Source organism: Heloderma suspectum, chromosome 1 (assembly GCF_057233095.1).
Source record: "Heloderma suspectum isolate Gila_16-S chromosome 1, 16-S_ref, whole genome shotgun sequence".
In the NCBI taxonomy this organism is placed as follows: domain Eukaryota; kingdom Metazoa; phylum Chordata; class Lepidosauria; order Squamata; family Helodermatidae; genus Heloderma; species Heloderma suspectum.
Window position 1 is genome coordinate 47,332,550 of NC_139458.1, and position 20,016 is coordinate 47,352,565.

General features: G+C 43.6%; 1 protein-coding gene across 21 annotated transcripts in view; it reads left to right on the forward strand.

The window, feature by feature from the left end:
* The window catches only part of VIPAS39 (VPS33B interacting protein, apical-basolateral polarity regulator, spe-39 homolog), a 43,256-nt gene that overhangs the window by 19,640 nt on the left and 3,600 nt on the right, over window positions 1–20,016 (forward strand). For 4 of the 21 annotated variants that reach the window (XM_084841555.1, XM_084841549.1, XM_084841597.1 and 1 more), the window contains 11 exons: window positions 4,658–4,691; window positions 7,605–7,707; window positions 7,793–7,820; window positions 8,016–8,089; window positions 9,225–9,300; window positions 10,290–10,424; window positions 11,328–11,369; window positions 12,392–12,481; window positions 12,967–13,053; window positions 15,329–15,418; window positions 18,977–19,081. In XM_084841555.1, the coding sequence (XP_084697681.1) occupies window positions 4,658–4,691; window positions 7,605–7,707; window positions 7,793–7,820; window positions 8,016–8,089; window positions 9,225–9,300; window positions 10,290–10,424; window positions 11,328–11,369; window positions 12,392–12,481; window positions 12,967–13,053; window positions 15,329–15,418; window positions 18,977–19,081 (864 nt within the window). Of the gene's footprint in view, window positions 1–4,657; window positions 4,692–7,571; window positions 7,708–7,792; window positions 7,821–7,982; window positions 8,090–9,224; window positions 9,301–10,289; window positions 10,425–11,327; window positions 11,370–12,391; window positions 12,482–12,966; window positions 13,054–15,328; window positions 15,419–15,551; window positions 15,644–18,976; window positions 19,299–20,016 lie in introns of those variants that run through there. The other 17 variants (XM_084841545.1, XM_084841579.1, XM_084841588.1 and 14 more) reach the window with 10 other exon arrangements.

Genomic DNA, 20,016 nt, shown 5'->3' on the forward strand with positions numbered 1-20,016 from the left:
GTTCCAGTAAATCATTATATCTTATCCATTTATGCGCACTATCACATTCTCTTCTATGCATTGCTTCTTGTGAAGATATCCAACGTGGTATTTTTTGACAGAACCTTAATTTATATTTATTCCAAAATCTTAATACAGCCCTTCTGATATAGTGATTATTAAAATCTACATTCACTTTTGTTTTATCATACCTCAAATAACCATGCCACCTGTATCTCAATTCATGTCCTTCTAGTTCTAAAAGTCTTCTATTTTTCAACATCACCCATTCCTTCATCCACATCAAGCAGCAGGCAGAAAAATAGGTTTTAAAATCTGGTAATCCCAAGATTACCTCTTGGGATTACCCAAGAGTTTAAAATCTGGTAATCCCAAGCCACCTCTTTCCTTTGCATCTTGCAAAATTTATATTTTAGCTCTTGGTTTTTTTGCTTGCCATATAAACTTCGTTATATCTCTCTGCCACTGCTTAAAAGGTAAATCCGATGTAACAATGGGTATCGTTTGAAACAAAAATAACGTTCTAGGTAATCCATTCATTTTGATCATTGCAATTCTTCCCAAAAGTGATAGTTGTAATTTTTCCCATTTTAATAGGTCTTGTTTAATTTCATTCCACACTTTAACATAGTTATTTTGAAAAAGCATACAATTCATATTTGTCAAAAGGACTCCCAAATATCTTTCTTTTACATTTGGAAGCCAGTCTTACCAATCAACTTTTTTTTTTCTTGAACATTCATATTCTTTGTTAAAAAAATTTGTTTTCTGTTTATTAACTTTGAACCCTGCCACTGCTCCAAATTCTTTTAATTTTTTCATTAAAATTTCAATTCCCTTTAAAGGTTCTTCCAACATAAACACCAAGTTATCTGCAAAAGCCCTCAGCTTATATTTCTCCTTTTTAATCTTTATTCCTGTAATTCAATCATCTTGTCTTATATCGCTGTTCAATCATTCTAGAACCAATAATAACAATAGTGGTGACAATGGGCAGCCTTGTCTTGTTCCTCTTTGTATCTCACAAGGTTTAGTCAGATCCCCATTTATAATTATTTGAGCCTTTTGATCGGTATATACCGATTTCACCGATTTTATATAGTTTTCTCCAAAGTCCAGTTCTTCTAAAGTCTTAATTAAAAATTTCCAATTGAGATTATCAGATGCTTTCTCTGCATCTAAAAAGATCAGAGCTGCTTGTTTTTCTGGATGTTTTTTCAAATATTCCACCACATTCAAGATCGTTCTTACATTACCTCTCATCTGTCTCCTTGGTAAGAAACCACTTTGGTCCTCATATACAAACTCCTGCAATATTTTCTTGACCCTTTCTGCCAAAACTGTTGCAAATATCTTATAATCTTTGTTTAATAACGAGATTGGTCTGTAGTTTTTTGTCGAGGTTAAATCCTGTCCTTCTTTATGTATTAATGTTATATATGCTGTTTTTCATGTTTTCGGTATCTCCCCCTTTTCTAAAATATTGTTCATCATATTTTTCAACAGCTGTAAAATTTCTTCACACTTCTTATAATATAATCCTGATATTCCATCTGGTCCCGGAGTTTTTCCCAATTTAATGTTTTTATTGCTTCCACCATTTCATTTACTGTTATTGGGCCATTCGTCATTTGTTTTGTTCCTTAGTAATTTTTGGTAAATTTTGTTTATGAATATATATATCCATTAATTCTGGGGATATATCCTGTCCTTTATACAAATTTGAATAATATTGATAAAACGCTTTCTGAATTGCCACATTAACGGTTAGTTCTAATCTACTTTCACTTATTTTCACAATTGTTTTGTTTTCTTTTTCCTTTCTGAGTTTATAGGCCAACCATCTTCCTGGTTTATTAGCAAGTTCAAAATTTCTTTGTTTTACAAAGTTTAATTTTTTTGGCATATCCTGGACTGTTAACATCGACAATTGTTGTTGGAGTAATTAAATCTATCGTAGGACACTTGCCTTTCCCGATTTTTTCTTTAGGAATTCTTCTTTCTCCTTTATCTGTTTTAGAATATTTTGTACCTTCTCTTCTCTTTTCTTTTTCAGTTGTATGTTTTGTTGTATAAAATAACCTCTCATATAGGCCTTACTTGCATCCTATACTGTTCGGATATTTGTTCGCTTGTCCAGATTCAATTCAAAAAATTCTCTCAATTTCTTTTTAGTGCCATCCACAATACTTTTATTTTGAAATATCATTTCATTCAATCTCCATCTAAAAGTAGTGCTTCTTTTCACTAATGACATAGATATAGGGTTATGGTCTGAAAATGATCTTGGTAGGACTTGTATTTTGCCAATCTTTGTAGCAAGCTCTTTAGTTGTCAAAATCATATCAATCCTTGAAAAATATTTATGTCTTTATGAAAAATATGTATATTCTTTTGAGTTTCCTTTTTTATCTCTCTGTATGTCTACTAAAGCCAAATTGTCCATCAGTTCAAAGAAACTTTTAGGTAATTTCCCTTGATTACACTTTATTTTTTTCTCCGATATTCTAGCCATTTGAGGTGCAATCACCCCATTCCAATCTCCCATTAAACACCAACTGTCAAAAGTTAGATCCATGAGTTTGGATAAGAGATCCTCATAAAATTCTGCTTTGTGGTCATTAGGTGCATAAACCCCTAAAATCAATGTTGAGACACCAATTAGAGTAATTTTAGCTCCCACAAAATGACCTTGTTCATCTGACAATACCAATTCCGGTCCCAAATGTGGTTTAATATATAAAACTACTCCGTTTTTCTTTTTTCGGCTTGCAGTTATAAACTCTTCACCTAATTTTTTATTAATTAAATATTTGGTATCTTCTTTCTTAAAATGAGTTTCTTGTAAGCATATTATATCTTGTTTCAATTTTTGTTAATAGTAAAATATTTTCTTTCTCTTTTGAGGAGCATTCGCCCCATTCCAAGTTAAAAATGTATAATCCATTTTTTAGAAAATATAAGATTAAGATACTTTCTTAATTTCCACCTGTTGCACCTGGGAAGCTGACGTTTTGATGCCAGCTTCATTGAGCATTGCAAATGCCAGGATGCATTTTAGTAGACAAGGCATTTCCTCCACTGCCCCTTGCCTCCAAGAATATGGAGTGTAAATGAATCTTGTGAAACCCCCCGAATACCTTTTAGTTTGTTCTGGAAACATCCCAAGATCCAAATGGGGAAGGGCTGCAGGAGTGCTTTGCATACGTAAGCTCCCACTAGAATAAAGGACATCCAACGAAGAGCTCGCGCATAGGTAGTGAGATGGGAAAGACCTTCCCCCGAGACCTTAGTGGGCTGCTGCTGGACTAGCTGACCATCCTGGACTACATGGACCACTGGCTTCAGTGTTCACATTAGATCAGTCTGTCCATAGCTCTGGGCAGGTTAACCACACATTAAAACTATAATTTCTGTAAACTAAATATTTGAATTTGACCAAAGTGGCATCAAACATAAATCAGAGTAAACCGCGGGCTGTGGGACACACATGTGCCCAGTCCCAGCTACATTAAAATCTTTTATCTCCCCGTTGATGTATATGGAGAGCTCTCATTTCTGTCCCTGGGGACATTTTAAAATTACTTCTCAGTGTAAACCAGGAAATGATCTAGCCAGACAATGAGAAGGTTCTTTCTACCCTTCTGTGTCTCCTTCTCCCTTTCCAGTCACTCCATTCTATTCCCCCTCCCATCTGGTTGTCATTTTTTCACCTCTCAGCCTCTCTACATTCCATGCCATTGAGTTCTTATGGGGCTGCCCCCCCCCCCCCAGTATTTCTAAATACTTTTTGAGCATCTGCAAACTTTGGGGTTGCTCAGAGTCTACTGATATCTCTTGTGTGTGGGTAATGTGGTTTTTGGCTACATAAGCAATAGCACGGGAATGATCTCAACCCTTCACTACTTCACCACAGCCCCTCAAAACCTGGCTTAGATCCTGTAGCATTTCCAAAAGGCACTCAGTCTTTGTCATATACTTAGATGCCTCCTTTTTGTTAAGCTGCAGGCTTTTGTACAAATTGTCTTCCTAGGCTATTAAATGTCAAGGGACTATGCCCTCCCATGCTTCATTTCGCCATATAAGTAAGGGCACAGTCCTATGTTAATAGTTGGCAGCCTCTGAAGTTGGAGTATCCTAATTCAGGGCGGCCAGAGCACAGAGGCGATCCTTGCCTCTGCTCCAACCGCCCTGCATTTTTGCCCATGCAATTTTGCCTGTCTAGCTGCAGCACCTCAGAGCAGGAGGGAAGGAGGCTGGGGTGAGCATAGGAAGCTGCGTAAGGCAGCTTCCCCAATCTCCTCCCCGGTTTCTGAGTGTGGAGACGAAGCTGGCACGGTTCTCCCAGCACCACTACGAGGGGTGGGGGGGGGATTGCGGTTTCCCAGCTATGAGGTTGCAGCCCTGTTTCCAGCTTCGGAGCAAGTAAACCAAACAATCGTATGGCCCCGCAGACACTGTGTAGGGGCCATAGGATTGTTCTCTAACCTACTACTAAATATGGCAGCAGAATGGTGTAAAGTAGATGTGGTGCTGGAGAGACATCCAGGTGCTTCTGGAACCCCTGTGCTTCCTAAGCAACTTTTTCTGATGTTGTCACAAGATCCTGGCACAGAATATGCAGCTCAGCCAAGGACTCTTGTCCATTTTCTTGCAGATTCTAATATTTCTGAAGAGGAGCTTAAAGAAAGGTATGTATGGCTGATAAGGACTAGACCAAGCAGCACGTGTACAACATTTTCTTCATTTTGTATCCCTGTTTTCCTCATATAGGTCAAACTAAGACAGAATCCCTCTACCTTACATAGGGTCAGAAAGGCGGGGTGGCAGCCTCTCAAGGCCATGAAACTGACCACTTTTCCTCCTGAGCACAGCATTTGTGCTCCCCCTGGTTTCAGTGCCAGCAGTGAAATATCTCCTGCCCCTATGAACTAGATGGGGGTAGCTCTGCTTGGGGTGGACAAAAGAACATATGAAGAGCCATGCTGGATCAGACCCAGGGTCCCTCTAGTCCAGCACCTGTTCACACAGTGGCCGACCAGCTGCCATGGGAAACCCAGAAGCAGGACATGAGTGCAACAGCACCCTCCCACCCATGCTCCCCAGCAACTGGTGTGCATAGGCGTACTGCCTCTGCTACCGGAAGCGAAAACTGCCTTGCTGCATTTGCTAGACATGAGGGTTGGGGGAGATTGGGGAATGGAACTGTCACCCATCACGAGAGATGTCATGGGCGCTTTCCATTTGTCATATTCTATGCAGCAGTAGCTATTGCACTTGACATATTGCAGAGGTGTTAAACCTCAGGCCCGTGGGTGAAATCTGGCCAACAGAAGATCCCTCCACTTTCCCCTGACCACCGATTATTTGGTGGTTTCCCAGCTGTTGTGTAGTTCCTTTCCCATTCTAAAAAGTTGAAATGCCTCTCCTAAGGCTTAGTTAGTGGCAGGAAGAGTTTGAAGCAAAAATATGCTGGTATATTTGCCCCACCCCTTTTGCTTTGGGACCTGCTGACCTCTGCAACGCAGCCCCTGAGAGCTGAATTCAGCCCTCTAGTTTGACACCCCTGACATATTGGGAGCCTGGGTGGCACATGGGGAAGGAATATACATTTTCTTGGTAAGAAAGGAGTGCCTTATGAATGGATGGCAAATACCGTTTCCTCACTGCAGGAGTGTTCCCTTAAGAAAAGACATTTGGATCTCACTGTTTTTTTAGGGGGAGGTTTAGATTATAAGCCTGCAGGCAGGGACTGTCTTCTTTGTTCATTGATTGTGTGCCACCCCAGGAGCCTTTTTTGGCTGTGGAGCGGGATAAAAATACAATAAATAAATAATAAATAAACTGTACAGTTATTGTCTTGTATGGGTGGGGGAATGCTCTTACTAGAAACAATAAGAAGCCAAGAAGCCGTAGGTGGTCCCTACCCAGCCAGGCCATGCAAGTGTAACTAGGATGGGGCTGAATGAGAATGTGTCCCCCTGTGACACAGTTGCAGGGCACCCATCTGGTCACAAGGAAAGGTCACTTCGAGTGCTCATGTATCGGAAATAGCCCTTATTTCCACACATGCAGAGAGAAAAACATGGGTTAGGTTGTGAAAGTGCATGACCCATAGATTTTTGAGGTTTTACTTGGCTCTCTGAAGCTGTGTTTTGTCAGGAACAGCCAGGTTGCTATATAGATAACAACAATAGCAAATCCCAAAGGTTGAAAGCATTTATCTTGGTAACGTTAATGAGCTGTTTATATACAGTAAATTATTTTCATTAAGCACCTCTTAGCAAATTCATTCCATGCCAAATGTGCAGTAATGGAGAGGAAGGCCAGGCCTTGTTGGTTTGGACCCCTGCTCTGGGCACATTGTAAGCTCAGAGGAGGTCACAGGTGATTTTACAGTTCCTCCAAGAGCAGCTATGAGATCCACAATGTAGGCATTTGCAAATTAAACTGGAGGAAGATCTTCAGCAGTTATTTCTGAAAGGCTCTCCAGTGAGCTTTCTGAGGGGCATGAGATGAGCCAATCCACCAACCCTGCTGAAAAAATTCCCTCCCCCCCTTTTCCTTCCCCATTCTTCCTTCCTTGTGTGTCGTGTCTTTTTAGACTGGAAGCCTGCGGACAGGGATTGTCTTGCTTTACTGATCACATTTAAGCCGCTATGGGAGCCTTTTTGGCTGAAGAGCAGGATAAAAAGTCTTTAAATAAATAGATAATAATAACAGAATAATGCTGCAGTGAGCAAGGGTGACTTTGAGAGGTTGACTGTTTCTTGCTATCAGGATGTGCCAAGCTTAAAGGAAGTGGGCCTCATGGATAGGACACAGCAGCCTTTACATCAACAGCTCCATCGCATTAATTTGATTCTGCCAGCAGCAGTGTCAGAATACCTCCAATTCAGCACCCCCCAAACTGGCAAAATGAGATGAGCCAGTCACAGTCACAATCCAGAGGAACTGTGGCCGTGTCTTTCTCTCCACAAATATGCCAGTGCTGGTTGTTTCTGACAAAAGGTAGCTTCGGCTGGCCAAGTAACACTGCAGTTCAGATTCATAAAATGGGTCAAGTAATTTCACATCCAGAGTGGCGACAGTTCAGGTTTTCACCTGTGCTAGCCAGTCACATGAAGACTGGCTAGCACAGGTGGCAGTATGTATATATCAGAGGCAGTATGTCTGTGTACACCAGTTGCTGGGGAACATGGGCGGGAGGATGCTGCTGCACTCGTGTCCTGCTTGCGAGTCTCCTGTAGGCAGCTGGTTGGCCACTGTGTGAACAGAATGCTGGACTAGATGGATTCTTGGTCTGATCCAGCAGGGCTCTTCTGATGTTCCCAGGACATTAGCCATCTTTGCTTTTGGAAGTGAAAGCTTCAAGAGAAGGAAAGAGTTAAGAGATGCCAGTTCCTTTAGGACAGGGATGGGCAAATTGTGGTCCGCCAGCTCTTTTGGCCTACAGTTCCCATCAGCCCTAGCCAACATAGCCAAAAGTGAGGGATGATGGGAGTTGTAGGCCAAAACATCTGAAGGGGGCACAATTTGCCTGTCCCTGTTCTCATGCCTGATCTGTGCAGCCAGTCGAGCACGCCTTGGTTGTTTTCATCCAGAAATCCTGTTCAGAGAGCTGGAGCTGCGGCAGGTGGCCCTGCGCCATTTGATCCATTTTCTCAAGGAGACGGGGGACCAGAAGCTCCTCCTGGACCTATTGAGGTAAGAGCCCACCTGAGGGTATTGCTGAAACTAAGTTCTGAGCCAGGAGTGCTGAGTGAGTCTGATGCTTGTTCTTCCTCTGCAGGTTCCTGGACAGGACCGAGGAGGTTGCAGTGAGTATCCTTGTGCCTTGGTGCTCTCTTGGGGGGCAGGATAAGGATATTCTGACAAACTGAATGCAAACCACTCAATATTTTCCCTCTGCTCGGTGAACTAGGTCACGAAGTTGAGCTAGCCCGGCTTGACATAATTATTTTATTTCTACCCCTCTTAAGCCTGTTCTTGATGCCTGCTTCTGCCCTCTCCAGCTGACACAGTACCGTCAACACCTGACGATCCAGGATGCTGAGAAACGAAAAGAGTTCCTGAAAGGTTGCATTGGGTAAGTGTAGGTATGCAGATGCATGTTTCCATCTACAGCAGGGGTGGGCAACATGTGGCCCTCCAGATGTTTTGGCCTACAGCTCCTATCGTCCCTCACCATCAGCTGTCCTGGCTAGTAGGCGAACACATTTGGAGGGCCACAAGTTGCCCACCCCTGCACAGGGTGAAGAGCTTAAGCCTTAAATGCTGGGGGGGCGGGGGATTGCCCTGGCACAAATTGAGAAAATGGAGAGCGATGAGGAAGGGTTTTTCAGTTTACAGGGGAAAAGTGAATAAGAGAGAACGTGATAGAGGTGTATGAAATTATGCATGGTGTGGAGGAAGAGTTTTTCTCCCTTTCTCATAACTCTAGAACCCAAAGTCATCCAGTGAAGTTAATTGGTGGGAGATTTGGGACAGATAAAAGGAAGTACTTCACATTGAGCATACTTGAACTATGGAAGACACTACCACAAGATGTGGTGATGCTTGGGTGTTGGCAGTGGGCATCTTTGCCAAATGAAGTGCTGCTTTCCATAAATTCAGGCTATTTCTGTATCTGAGGCACTATATATTTTTCTCCTGCCTCCTTGCTCAGCCACCTAAATATTGAAGAGTGGGAAGAGGTCTGGAGAGGAAATGTTATTTTAGTTTTTATTTAGAATATGTATTCCCCCCACCTCCTTTCAATTCTATATATTAAATTAACAAGTCAGCTTATGGAAAAAGTCATAAAACACAAAATAAAAATGCATAAAACAATCAAGCACAGTAAGACAGCAGCATAAAAGAGGATCAACTAGGAACAAAAACTGGTCGCAAAAAGTCTGAAGCAGCCATCCAACAACATCCTCACTGTTTAACGTGGTGCTTAAAACCAAATAAGGCCAATGCCAGGTGAACCTCTTTGGGGAGGGACAAATGGGTACGTTTTTAGCCTTATACCATTCAGGTGAGAAAAGGGACATATTGTGCCTAGAAGTAAAAATGGGTGTGGGAATTGGTCCCTTCACTGAATGGGGAAGTATGAAAGAGTTCACTGAGGCTGAGATCCTGAACACATTGACTAGGAAGTCTGTCCCATTGGATGTGCCTCTTAGTAAACCTGCCTAGGGAGGAATCCAAAAGCGAAGAGAGACTCTTCTCCAATCTAGGTTACCCTTCTCATCGGAGGATGCTGCTCACATTCAAGATCATTATACACTCCTGGAGAGACAGATCATCATTGAGGTAAGATCTACAGGCATGCAGGACTTAAAGAGTTCTCCCAAGCCTCCTGGCTCAGTGTAGTACCAAACTGGCTTTGCTTAAGCAAGTAAGCCTTACATTAGTCTCCCCCAGCCTGGTGCATTCCAGTTGTTTTGAACTCCAGGTCCCATTATCCACAGCCAGCATGGCCAATGGTCTGGAATCCTGACCATTGGCCATGCTGGCTGTGGCTAATAGGAGGTGTCGTTCAAAACATCTGGAGGACATTAAGTTGGGTAAGACTGCCTTACATGATGACTTCCCTACCATAACTAGTCTGCCATGATAAATGCTGAGGGCTGCAATCTGACGTTGTTGTTGTTAATATGCCAAGGGAGACCCATCTGACCCCATCTCGGATGACTTTCTGCTGACAGGCAAAGGCATTTTTATTCAGACAGGCCTTTTGCCTTATAAGCTGAGTGATTATGGTCATTGCAAGCTTGCTGAAATTGTTTTAACTCGTTATGTTTATCCATTTTATCTTACCTGCCTTTTTCCTTATGTTTTTGACATTTTGAATTTTACTCAGTGTTTTGTTGCTTTGGGTTGCCTTGGGCACAGAAAGGCCAGATGCAAATTTAATTAACAAACAAATATTATGACATTTATATCCTACCCTTACTTCAGGGATCTCAGGGTGGCATACAGGGGGTTGTTAACCATTTTTCCCCTTCACAACAACCCTGTGAGGTAGTTTAAGCTGAGAGATAATGACTGGATCAAGGTCATTAAGCTGGAACCGTCTGCACACTTACCTGAAAGTAAGCCACAGTGGACTTCTGAGTAAACATTTATTTATTTTTATTACATTTCAATGCCACCCAATAGCCAAACATGCATGGTCTGCTTCATGACTTGAGTTGGGATTTAACCCCAGCTGCTCTTAGTGCATTAAAAAAATATTATTATATGACATCTTTGTTTTCATGCAGCATGTTTCTTGTTCTGGTTTCCCCCACCCCCTCCAGGCAAATGACAAGCATTTAGAGTCAGCCGGACAGACGGAGATATTTCGGAAATACCCTCGCAAGGCCTCCATCCTAAACATGCCGCTGGTCACCACGCTCTTCTACTCCTGCTTCTACCATTACACAGAGGCTGAGGTTAGGGTAACAGCAGGGAGGGGGGGTCCCCTGTGTCGGTCACTGGTGCCATGTCAAAAAAAGGAAGGAGACAGATTTCCCCTTGGGTTGGTTGGACATCTGAAGCAGCTGATGATTTCCAGACAGGCAAGGTAGTCCTCAAGTACTGTAGAGTTTCTGAGAAGAGGTATAATTGAGTACAGGGAGACTTGCCGTTCTGACTGACATTCAGTTCAGCTCACTTGCACTGTAATGAACAGCTGCCTCATCAGGGCTGCTGCCTAGGTATTGAAAATCGGAGCATTTCTTTAATATGTAGCGGAAACAAAAGGTACAGGATTCAGTCAACCATATCCAGTTTTGAGAGTCATTTTAAAAAGTTGTATAACCCATGCAATGTTTGATTATTTGTATTTTGGGATTCATTGGAACAAATTAAGTTAACTATAATTTTGCTATGAGGCATTTGTTAAGTTTTATTTTTTGTGTGTGTGTTTTTACACTTCTGTACATTTATACACCTGTGTGTGTGTATACATATATATACACACACACACACATATGTATGTGTGTGTGTGTGTGTGTGTGTGTGTATATATATATATATATATATGTATGTATGTGTGTGTGTGTGTGTGTGTTAAATAACATTAGAGGCTTTATTTAAATCTGTAACCCAAGAGAAGTTGAAGCAACTCTTGAATAGTTGTGGCAAAACTAGGGCAAAACTTTGCCACAATATTTTAGACACCATGGAATGCACAACCCAGACGTGACAATGAGGAATGAGCTTAAGGTGGTCGGAGAATTGCCTATTTCCTATCATTGCCATCAAAAGTTATGATGCAGGATGGGTCAGTGACATTCTCTCTCCCTCTTACCCTGCCTCTTCTTTGCTAAGCTTGTCATGTCTCTCCTTTTCAGGGCACATTCAGTAGTCCCTCAAACTTGAAGAAAACCTTTAAGGTAAGGAACCTGCTCTTACACATCTGCATTGCACCTTGTTCCCCAGCTGGCTGAATGGATTTATTTATTTATTTATTTATTTATTTATTTATTTATTTATATCCCGCCTTTTTTCCTCTTGCAAGGAACCCAAGGCAGCTTACATTATCCCCTTCCTTTCCATTTTATCTTCACAACAACAACCCTGTGAGGTAGGTCAGACCAAGAGTCTGTGACTGGCCCAAAGTCACCCAGTGAACTTCCATGGCCGAATGGGGACTAGAACCCGGATCTCCGGGCTCCCAGTCCAACACTCTAACCACTAAACTGTAGGTACTAATTCAGAGGTGGGCTGACTTCAGTCTTGCTCAATCTACTTATTATTACTTTTTTTTCAGTAGAATCCTCTGTATTCAGTTTATAAAGCAAAGTTATATATACGCATGTGGCTGCCTTGGCCTTCAGTGGAGCCCCCGCGCTGCTGACATCTGGTGGCACAGCAGCCAAAGAATCGGTGGCTTGCCGCCACATTCCATAACAACAATCTGAAATTTTGCATCATGGCAGCAAAAAAGTTGGCATTTGGCAGCCAAATTTTGGGAGTAGGCTGCTACAGAGACCCAAAAGGGCCAAATGTAGCTTGTTTTCAAGCTAAATATGGCCCATTTGAGTCTCCGTAGTGGTTTGCTGCTAAAATGTGGTGGCCAAGTGCCAACATTTTTACTACCATGACACTAAATTTCAGTGGTGTGGTGGCTGGCGAAATCCAGGGGGTGGACAGCCCAAAGTTGCCCACCCCTTGTATATGCTCAGGAACTCTTAAGGCATTGATAATCTATGTTAAGTGATCCAGACTATGCGTACATGCTTAAGAACACAGGGAAAGCCTTGCAGGATCAGACCAAGGTCCAATTCCTTTACAAGAATCCCAGCAACGAGCAGGTGCCAGGTGGTCCACTGGAAATTCGTCACTGCCTATGGGTAGACCACAATCATCCCTCTCCTGGTCCCTGTTCCAGGATCTCCATTTCTTTGCCTTGCAGATTCCAGACAAACAGTATGTGCTGACGGCCCTGGCTGCTCGGGCCAAGCTCCGAGCTTGGCATGATGTGGATGCTCTGTTTACCACCAAGGTAAGTCGGGTGGCTTTCTTGGAGCTTGGACCAAACCCTGGCTTTGTTGGCTGAAGAGCATATGTGAGTCCTTCTGTTCAGCATAACGCTGGTCTGTGCTGTGTTCAGCTCCCGTCATACTTTCACTTACCTGCCCTCGTGCAATACATTGGAGGTTAGCTCCTCCATAGGAAGAGGCTTGTTCCAGGCCTGTTTCACTCTTCCCCTTTGAGGACCCGCCATACTCTGAATACAGCGATAGGACATGGGGGTCTGCTGGTAAATTCCCCAGACAAGCTCTCTCAGAAAAGGGCAGCACCCTCAGCTAAAGGAAGGGTATTTCTGCCCTTTGACCCCATAGGGGTAGGTATGCAGATAGAGGACATCCTTTGCATGCTTTCTAAGTTATTTGCAGTATTGCTTCCCCTCCCCACCATCTCTGGGATGACTCCATCACAAGGTCTAGTGTTAATGTGATTTTCTTTGGTGGGGGACTGTGATTTCAGAACTGGTTGGGCTACACGAAAAAGAAAGCTCCTATTGGTTTCCATCGAGTGGTGGAGATCTTGCAGCGGAACAATGCCCCAGTGCCGGTGAGTGAGTGAGCAAAATGCTACTAGTCTGTTTTGGGATTTGGTCTACTGGGCAGCAGTCATTTAACTCCACCCTGCAATGTCCTCCTGTCTCCCCACCCCCACCCCCACCCCCGAAATGTATTTTCATTATCACAATAGCTCTGTTCAGGCGTTATTGATCTGTGTACACTAAACACATGAGGAGGGGGAGTGCACTAACCCTGCTCCCCTCCATCACCTTCACCCTCTGCATGTAGAGGGTGACTTTCAGAAGGGGAGAGCCCCCTCTAGCCATGGAGACTCTCCATGCCACTTGGAAGTAGAGCCCTGGTGGAATGGGCCCAGTTTGGATCCAACAACTGAAGACCAGAAGGTTCATGCACCAGCCTAATTACTTGCAGAACCCAGTCTCTAAAATGAGACTGGCAGTCCCTTATGTGAGCCCTCATCACAGAGGAGCAGCCTAGGAGCCCAGCAGAACACTTCTGTTTGAGATTCATAGAAAGCGAGCGCTCTCCTGACATCAAGACTGCGAAGAGTTGACTCAATTGATGTCACCAGGGAACAAAAGGAAGTCGGCAGTACTTTGTCCTGATTTAGATGAAACTCTGAGATAATCTTAGGCAGGAAACCCAGGTCTTGGCACAGTACTGCCTTCTCCTTATGAAATATGAAATAAAAAGAATCCATGTGTACCCCAAAAAGTTCTCAAATAAAAGGAGCCCAGGGAGCCCCTGTGAGACTCTAGGGACCATCAGGAGCAAAAAGAAGACTTACTAGGTCGAACCCCAAGATGAGGAGGGATCTGAGGGAGTGGATCTGGTGAAGCATCCCGTATCTCATCCTCCAATGTAGATGCGATCACCTGCGGTTTCTGGGGGGGAGTGCTTTCCCACCAGATATCAATTTCCAATCTCTCCAATACAGGGATGGGTGAGTTGGCGGCATCAGTATCGATCCCAAGGGCATCAGGTTCAGTGTTTGGTTAGGTAACAATACTGCGGTGGTGGGTTCCGGGGCTGAAGTCATTTTCTTTTCTTTCGGCTCCGATGCCTGGTTTTCTAGCCTTTGCTTTTTTAGACAACTTTTGTCTAAAAGTGAGTAGATCGCCCCAACCCCAACTAGAGGTAGTCAATACTAGTGTAATCTTTGGGCTCAGTACCACCATAGCAACTCTCACAGACTGGTCAGTAGCGGATACCTATTCTCGTGCAGGTGCGTCTTTGGAGAGAAAAGACATCACCAATCCTCAGGATTGGTGCAGTTTCAGCAAGCCTGCTTCATAAACATCTGACCAAAGAGCAAGAGTCAACTTTGTGCCCTTCCCCAAGGCACAAGAGACAGAGTGAGGCCCGTCTGTTGGTGGATGTTTGCTCCTACAGTGAGAATACTTACGAAAAGGAGCCCAGAAGGCCATAAGCCCTCAGGCTGTCGCAGAGAATGCAAAAAGAAATAAGAATGCAAATAAAGGTAGAAATACTAAGAAGGATAGAAATAAATTTAGAAGAATAATATCCTCAGCATGCTCTTTTTCCTCAGCAAAGGTGAAAGAATAACAGAGAAGATCCCCAATGAGGTTACGGCAGTGGCGATCAAAAGAGAACTGAGGGAATAGGTGGGAACACACCCACTGGGCATGTGCATTGGGATAGTGAGGGCGGGTTCCTGCCAAAATTCCTTACAGAAGATTCCTGAAAGGGGCTTTGTGCAGGTAGATGTAGAGACCATATGTGTGATGCACAGAGACCATGAAGAAGAAGAAGAACAGTTAAGGGTAAGCAACCTGTCCTTTTCTAGGGTTCCAAATCACATGGGGAGCCTCCACAGATACAGGAAAGTCATCCAGAAAGTCATTCTCCATGTGTAGAAGGTGACAGAAATGGTAATAGAGGGGGTTAAGGCTAGCACGCTCCCCCTCCTTGCATGTTTAGTTTACACACAGATTGATAATGCCTGAATGAGGCTTTAGTGTACCTGGGAAGCTGGAAGGAATAGATCCTCCGGTTGCATTTGGCTTTCCAAGTCCAGGACAGATTTCTTGATTAGATTGCTCTTTAGGTTAACTAACTTTGCTTAACAAATGGGGGGTTGGATGGTTGGCTTTACCGTGCCTTTTGTGCTTATATAATATCAACTTGAGCAAAAGAAGGTCCCCACCAAAAGAAGGTCAGTTTTGATCAAGGGAGGCAGACACAGGGAAATGTGGTTTACAGAAAAATTAAGGGACATGGGGAAGAGATCATTAGGGTTGGAGAGCTCTGTTCTGCTGTTCCATCTTGTCCTTCTTTTACAGGTTCTACAGGAGTATGTGCGCTTAGTGGAAGATGTTGAGACAAAATTGAATCTTGCGATGAAATACAAGTGCCATGACGTGGTTATAGATGTGAGTCCCTGCTGTGTGGTGGGAAAGGCGGGTGGCTCTTGCTCTTTCTGTCTGTATTGGCAGGCCTGTCACTGGGACGGGTGAGTGGTGAGCATAGATCCTGCTTCTAAATGCACCAATCTCTGGATTTTAGGTTCCCCCATGATCAGAGCCCTATCATTGGATCTCGCGTCACTTCCAGCCAGGACTAGGCAGAGAGGCCAATGGTGGGTTATTTGCCCAAGAGTTCCCAGCTTACTACTCTTCCAGAAACCAAAATAATGGCCAAGCCGGAGTCTCCTGCTGCCCCACTCACCACCATGGACAATTCCCTGCAGCTTCCACTTCAAAACAGCTGCCTTTCCCTGTATTCCGGGTCACTGTTTAAATTGCTTCTAGGTTAGTGGTGCACAGAGAGATCCAGGAGCAGGCTGCTGAGAGAACTTCGTTGATGGCCTCTTCCGCAGGTCAGTTCCAGCCGCCACTGGTGCTTATCCCAGCTGGAACAAAGCCATGGCTGCTGCTATAAATTCACACCTGCTCATTCCTAAGAACACTAGCCTTCTGTCTCCCCATTTCTCCAGATTCCTTGAGGGCTGAATGGTCTGTGTTGTTGAAATCCTGTAACTAAAAAAACTGAACATCCAGCAGAAAAAATGTAAAGTATACCACTTGGTGAAAATATTGATTCAGCGAATCAAATACATACAAGACACAAATGTTCAAGATCAGCAGATGTGGGGGCATCTTATTTCGGGCAATGCCATCCATGCAGCCAGTTCTAACTGCAAAGTAGTGGGAAAGGAGGAATGAGAGTTATGGGATGCTGGTGGCCAGTTAAGAAAGTAGGATCTTGGGAGTTCCTTCTAGAAGAAGGAGCAGTGATCTGTGGAAGACAGAAATGCATTTTGCCTTAGCCATGGAAAACCCTTTGCAGGACCCCTTTTTAGTCTTGCATCCTTTGGCAGGTAATAACCACTTCTGTTGACATAATTCTGTAGTCACTGGCATTAAAAACATGCTTTAAAAAATCAAAGGTAGAGTTCTTGGGAATTTGGTGGAGGTGCTGGATACTGTGCTAGAATCACAATTAAAGTAAGTGGGGTAAAGAAGCCCTGGTTAGAAATATGGGTTGCTGTGTTCTAGGACACAGCATCTTCATTTATTTAATTGTTGCCTGCTACTACTTCCACTTTAGGCACTCTTTGCCTAAAACAGCTTTCCCCACTTGGCACCCCTCAGACATGTTGGACTACAACTCCCATCATCACCTAGCCAGTGTGGCTGGGGATGATGGGAGCTGTAGTCCAGTGCATCTGGACAGTGCCAGTTTGGGGAAGGTTGGCCTAAAAGCACAGATATAAAATGTAAAAGATCAGAAATAGTTGACTAAGTTCCTACAGTGAAACCTTAGGCTCTGGCTATCAAATGTCAACTAAACAGAAAAGAGATGTGAATGCTGGGCATGAGAATGAATTAGCTGGGTGACAGAGCACCATCCTGTCACCTGACTGCTTCCTTTCCCAAAACAGTTGAAGTGGAAGCCCTGATTCTATACTGGAACAGCCTTGAAGACTGGGATTAGTCTGTGATGGAAGCAGTCTGGTAACTGAAGAGAAAGAATTTGTTTTATTTCAGACATTCCTTTCTGCCTTTCCTCAATTAAAGTCCAAGGCAGCTAGCAAAGGCTAGAAAATCAAAGCATTATAATAATACAACATAAAGAACCATCAGTTGTGGCCTGGAAAACATAAGATGTGAAATTTTGCTTTGATGAAAAAACTAACAAACCAGATTCAAATACAGGTGTGATACGTCCAGTCTGATAAGTTTTATGAAGAATGGTACCTGTTCACTGAATTTGCAAATAAACTCAAACTAATCATCCACTATAGTAACTCCTGGTGACTTATGCAGGGAATTATTGGGCTGAGGCAGTAAACTCATTAAAAAGATAACAATGGAAATAAGGGAAGAACCAAAGAAGCATACATGTGTGTGTGCACAAGACAAAATGAATGTAAAACATGTTATGGTGTCTATCTCTGAACAACATTTATTGTTTAATGTAAAATATTTAAATAAACCATTTTAATAATATATAAGAATACAGTAGTGTAAGGCTTATTACTAGAGATATAGCAGACCTATTTCGCTAAAAAAAAATTTAACTGAAGCTTGAAGAGCGCAGACATGCAGAAAATTTTGAAAGTTCAAAAAAGTTTAAAGCTTGAATAGCCAAACAGTGTGTTTCTGAACCCTGGCTATGAGCCTGAGGCGGTTGGGGAACTACAGCTCCCACATAGCTCCATGCTGCGCAGGGAGAAAAACACAAAGGCGGGGATGGGAGGGAGGGCCTTGGGTTTGGCGAGTCCAGCCCACTCTCAAAGCGGCCTTATTGGTGGCAGGGATGGCAGTGGTGGAGGAGGTGGCAGCAGTGGATGCTCTGAGGCAGCAGTGGAGGAAAAGAAGTAGCCTTAGGAAAAGCCAGGTTTTAAAATGTGGGGGAAGAGGGAAGGAGGTGGGCTTGAGGCCTGAGGAGAAGTAAATGTCAGTGGCAATGGATGTAAGGGCCAAAAGTCTTTGGCAGCATTGAAGGAAAGTAACCTCCATACAGCTTCTGGAGAACTGACAAAGCAGGAGTCAAGGAACAGTATGTTTCACCCTCAGACTACTAGTGCCTATGATGACATGGGCTTTACAGTAGTAATAATAATAATACAAAAGAGTAAAAATACAAAGACTACAACAAAGCTAAGAATAGCAGAATTAACACAGAAAGCATGCACTAAAACCAGTTTTGCTGATAGTTTCCCGACAAGTTAAAACAATTTTTCCACGGAGCATAAGGTTCAGAAGCCTTTTTAAAAATGAAGGTTTTCATTGGAAAGCCATTAATGAAGAGGCAAGGCGGACCTCCCCTAGGAAGAAGTTCCAAGAGCCTAGGCGCTGATTGCTCTCCAGAGGACTGTGAGATTGAGACAACAGTCTTGTTGCACCTTAAAACTAACACATTTATTATGGCATAAGCTTTTGTGAACACTGTCCACTTTGTCTGATGCATGAAGTTGCATATATAAATTGGCAGCTGTATATACACATACTGGGGGTGGTGAGGGAATATGAAAAGTGAGGTCAGAGGGAATTGAAACGGAGAAACTACAGACAGTGACTGGGTTCGGGTGCCATGTTGCTTTATCCAACCCCCACTTGGGGTTTTTCGTGATGTGTGAACCCGCTGACTGTGGGTTATGCGAGGGTTAAACAACTCTCACGTAACCCCAAAACACATGCTTATTGGATTCACACAACACCAAAGCCTCAGAGCAGGAGTTGCATATTCAAAATGGCTGTCGCATACACCCCACAGCCTCACCACAAGTTAAATAACCCATCGGGGGCTGTCATGTCATGCAAACAACCCCAGTGATAATTATCTTAACAGTGGCCTTTCACAAAACCTTGTGAGTGGTAATGCAGACACTGTTGCGTTGGTGAGCTGGGAGCTGTGCGATCCAGGACTGTGATAAAGGTGATCGATATACTTTAGTTGGCTTCTGCTTTTTTCTGTTTAACTAGACATACAGAGACTTGAAGGACCGTCTCCAGCTGATGGCATATAGATGTAAAGTTGAGCGAGGTTCTTCACCAGAGGAGAAGATTGATAACATCCTCAGCAACCCGGTAAGAAAGAACAACTTGCATACAGTTTGCCAAGGCATAGAGGGAAATAGGAGATACAAACTCTCGAAGAGCAACATCTCTGGATTGTCCAGTCATTTTGTTTTTAACAGGTCTGCCAATCCAGCTGAGTAAAAAGCAGCCATGAAACAAGCTCCCCTATTCCAAAGACAGGCTACTGTGCCAAACACTAAGGGCACAATCCTATCGATTGTGTCCTTGATGCTTGTAAGCCTCTGAACTCAGAGGCTTACAAGTATCCAAAGCAGAGCAGGAGGTGCAGCGGAGGTGATCGTCGCCTCTGCCATGCCTCCCGCTCTACATTTTAGCTAGATGGGCTTTTTTGCCCGTCTAGCTGGGGTGCTGTGGGGGGAGGAAAGGAGGCTGGAGAGGCCTGGAAGTACAGCATAAGCCAGCCCCTCCCCACCCCACCCACAGAAACACTCCCTTTACCGCCCTCTCCAAGGTCACTGGTGTGGTTCTCTCTGTGCCAGCTGCAAGGGGAAGGGGGCATTTCCAAGACCCGAGGTTGGAACGATGTCTCCAGCCTCAGATCTGGGGATCTGAAATATCTTGTGGCCCCCAGACACTGTCTAGGGGCCATAGGATTGCTCCCTGACAGTCTTAATTCAGGCCTGGGCCAACATTGGGCTGTATCCAATGTTAGTCCTACGTAGAGTAGACCCACTGAAATGAATTAAACTTAAGTTAGCCACCCTTTAGGTTTATGGGATCTACATTGTTTTTCAGTAGAATCCTGAGGTCCATTGACCAGAGCAGGTTCAAAATAGTGGCTCAAGGTGAACATAGAATTGCAGAACAAAGTATCTCTGACTTCATGTTCAGCCCAGGAATTTGTTTTCCTTACCAGATTCTTTCACACACAAATCTGCCATTTACTGTGCTTTTGTAGTATGTGTGGATATAGAAATGGCTAA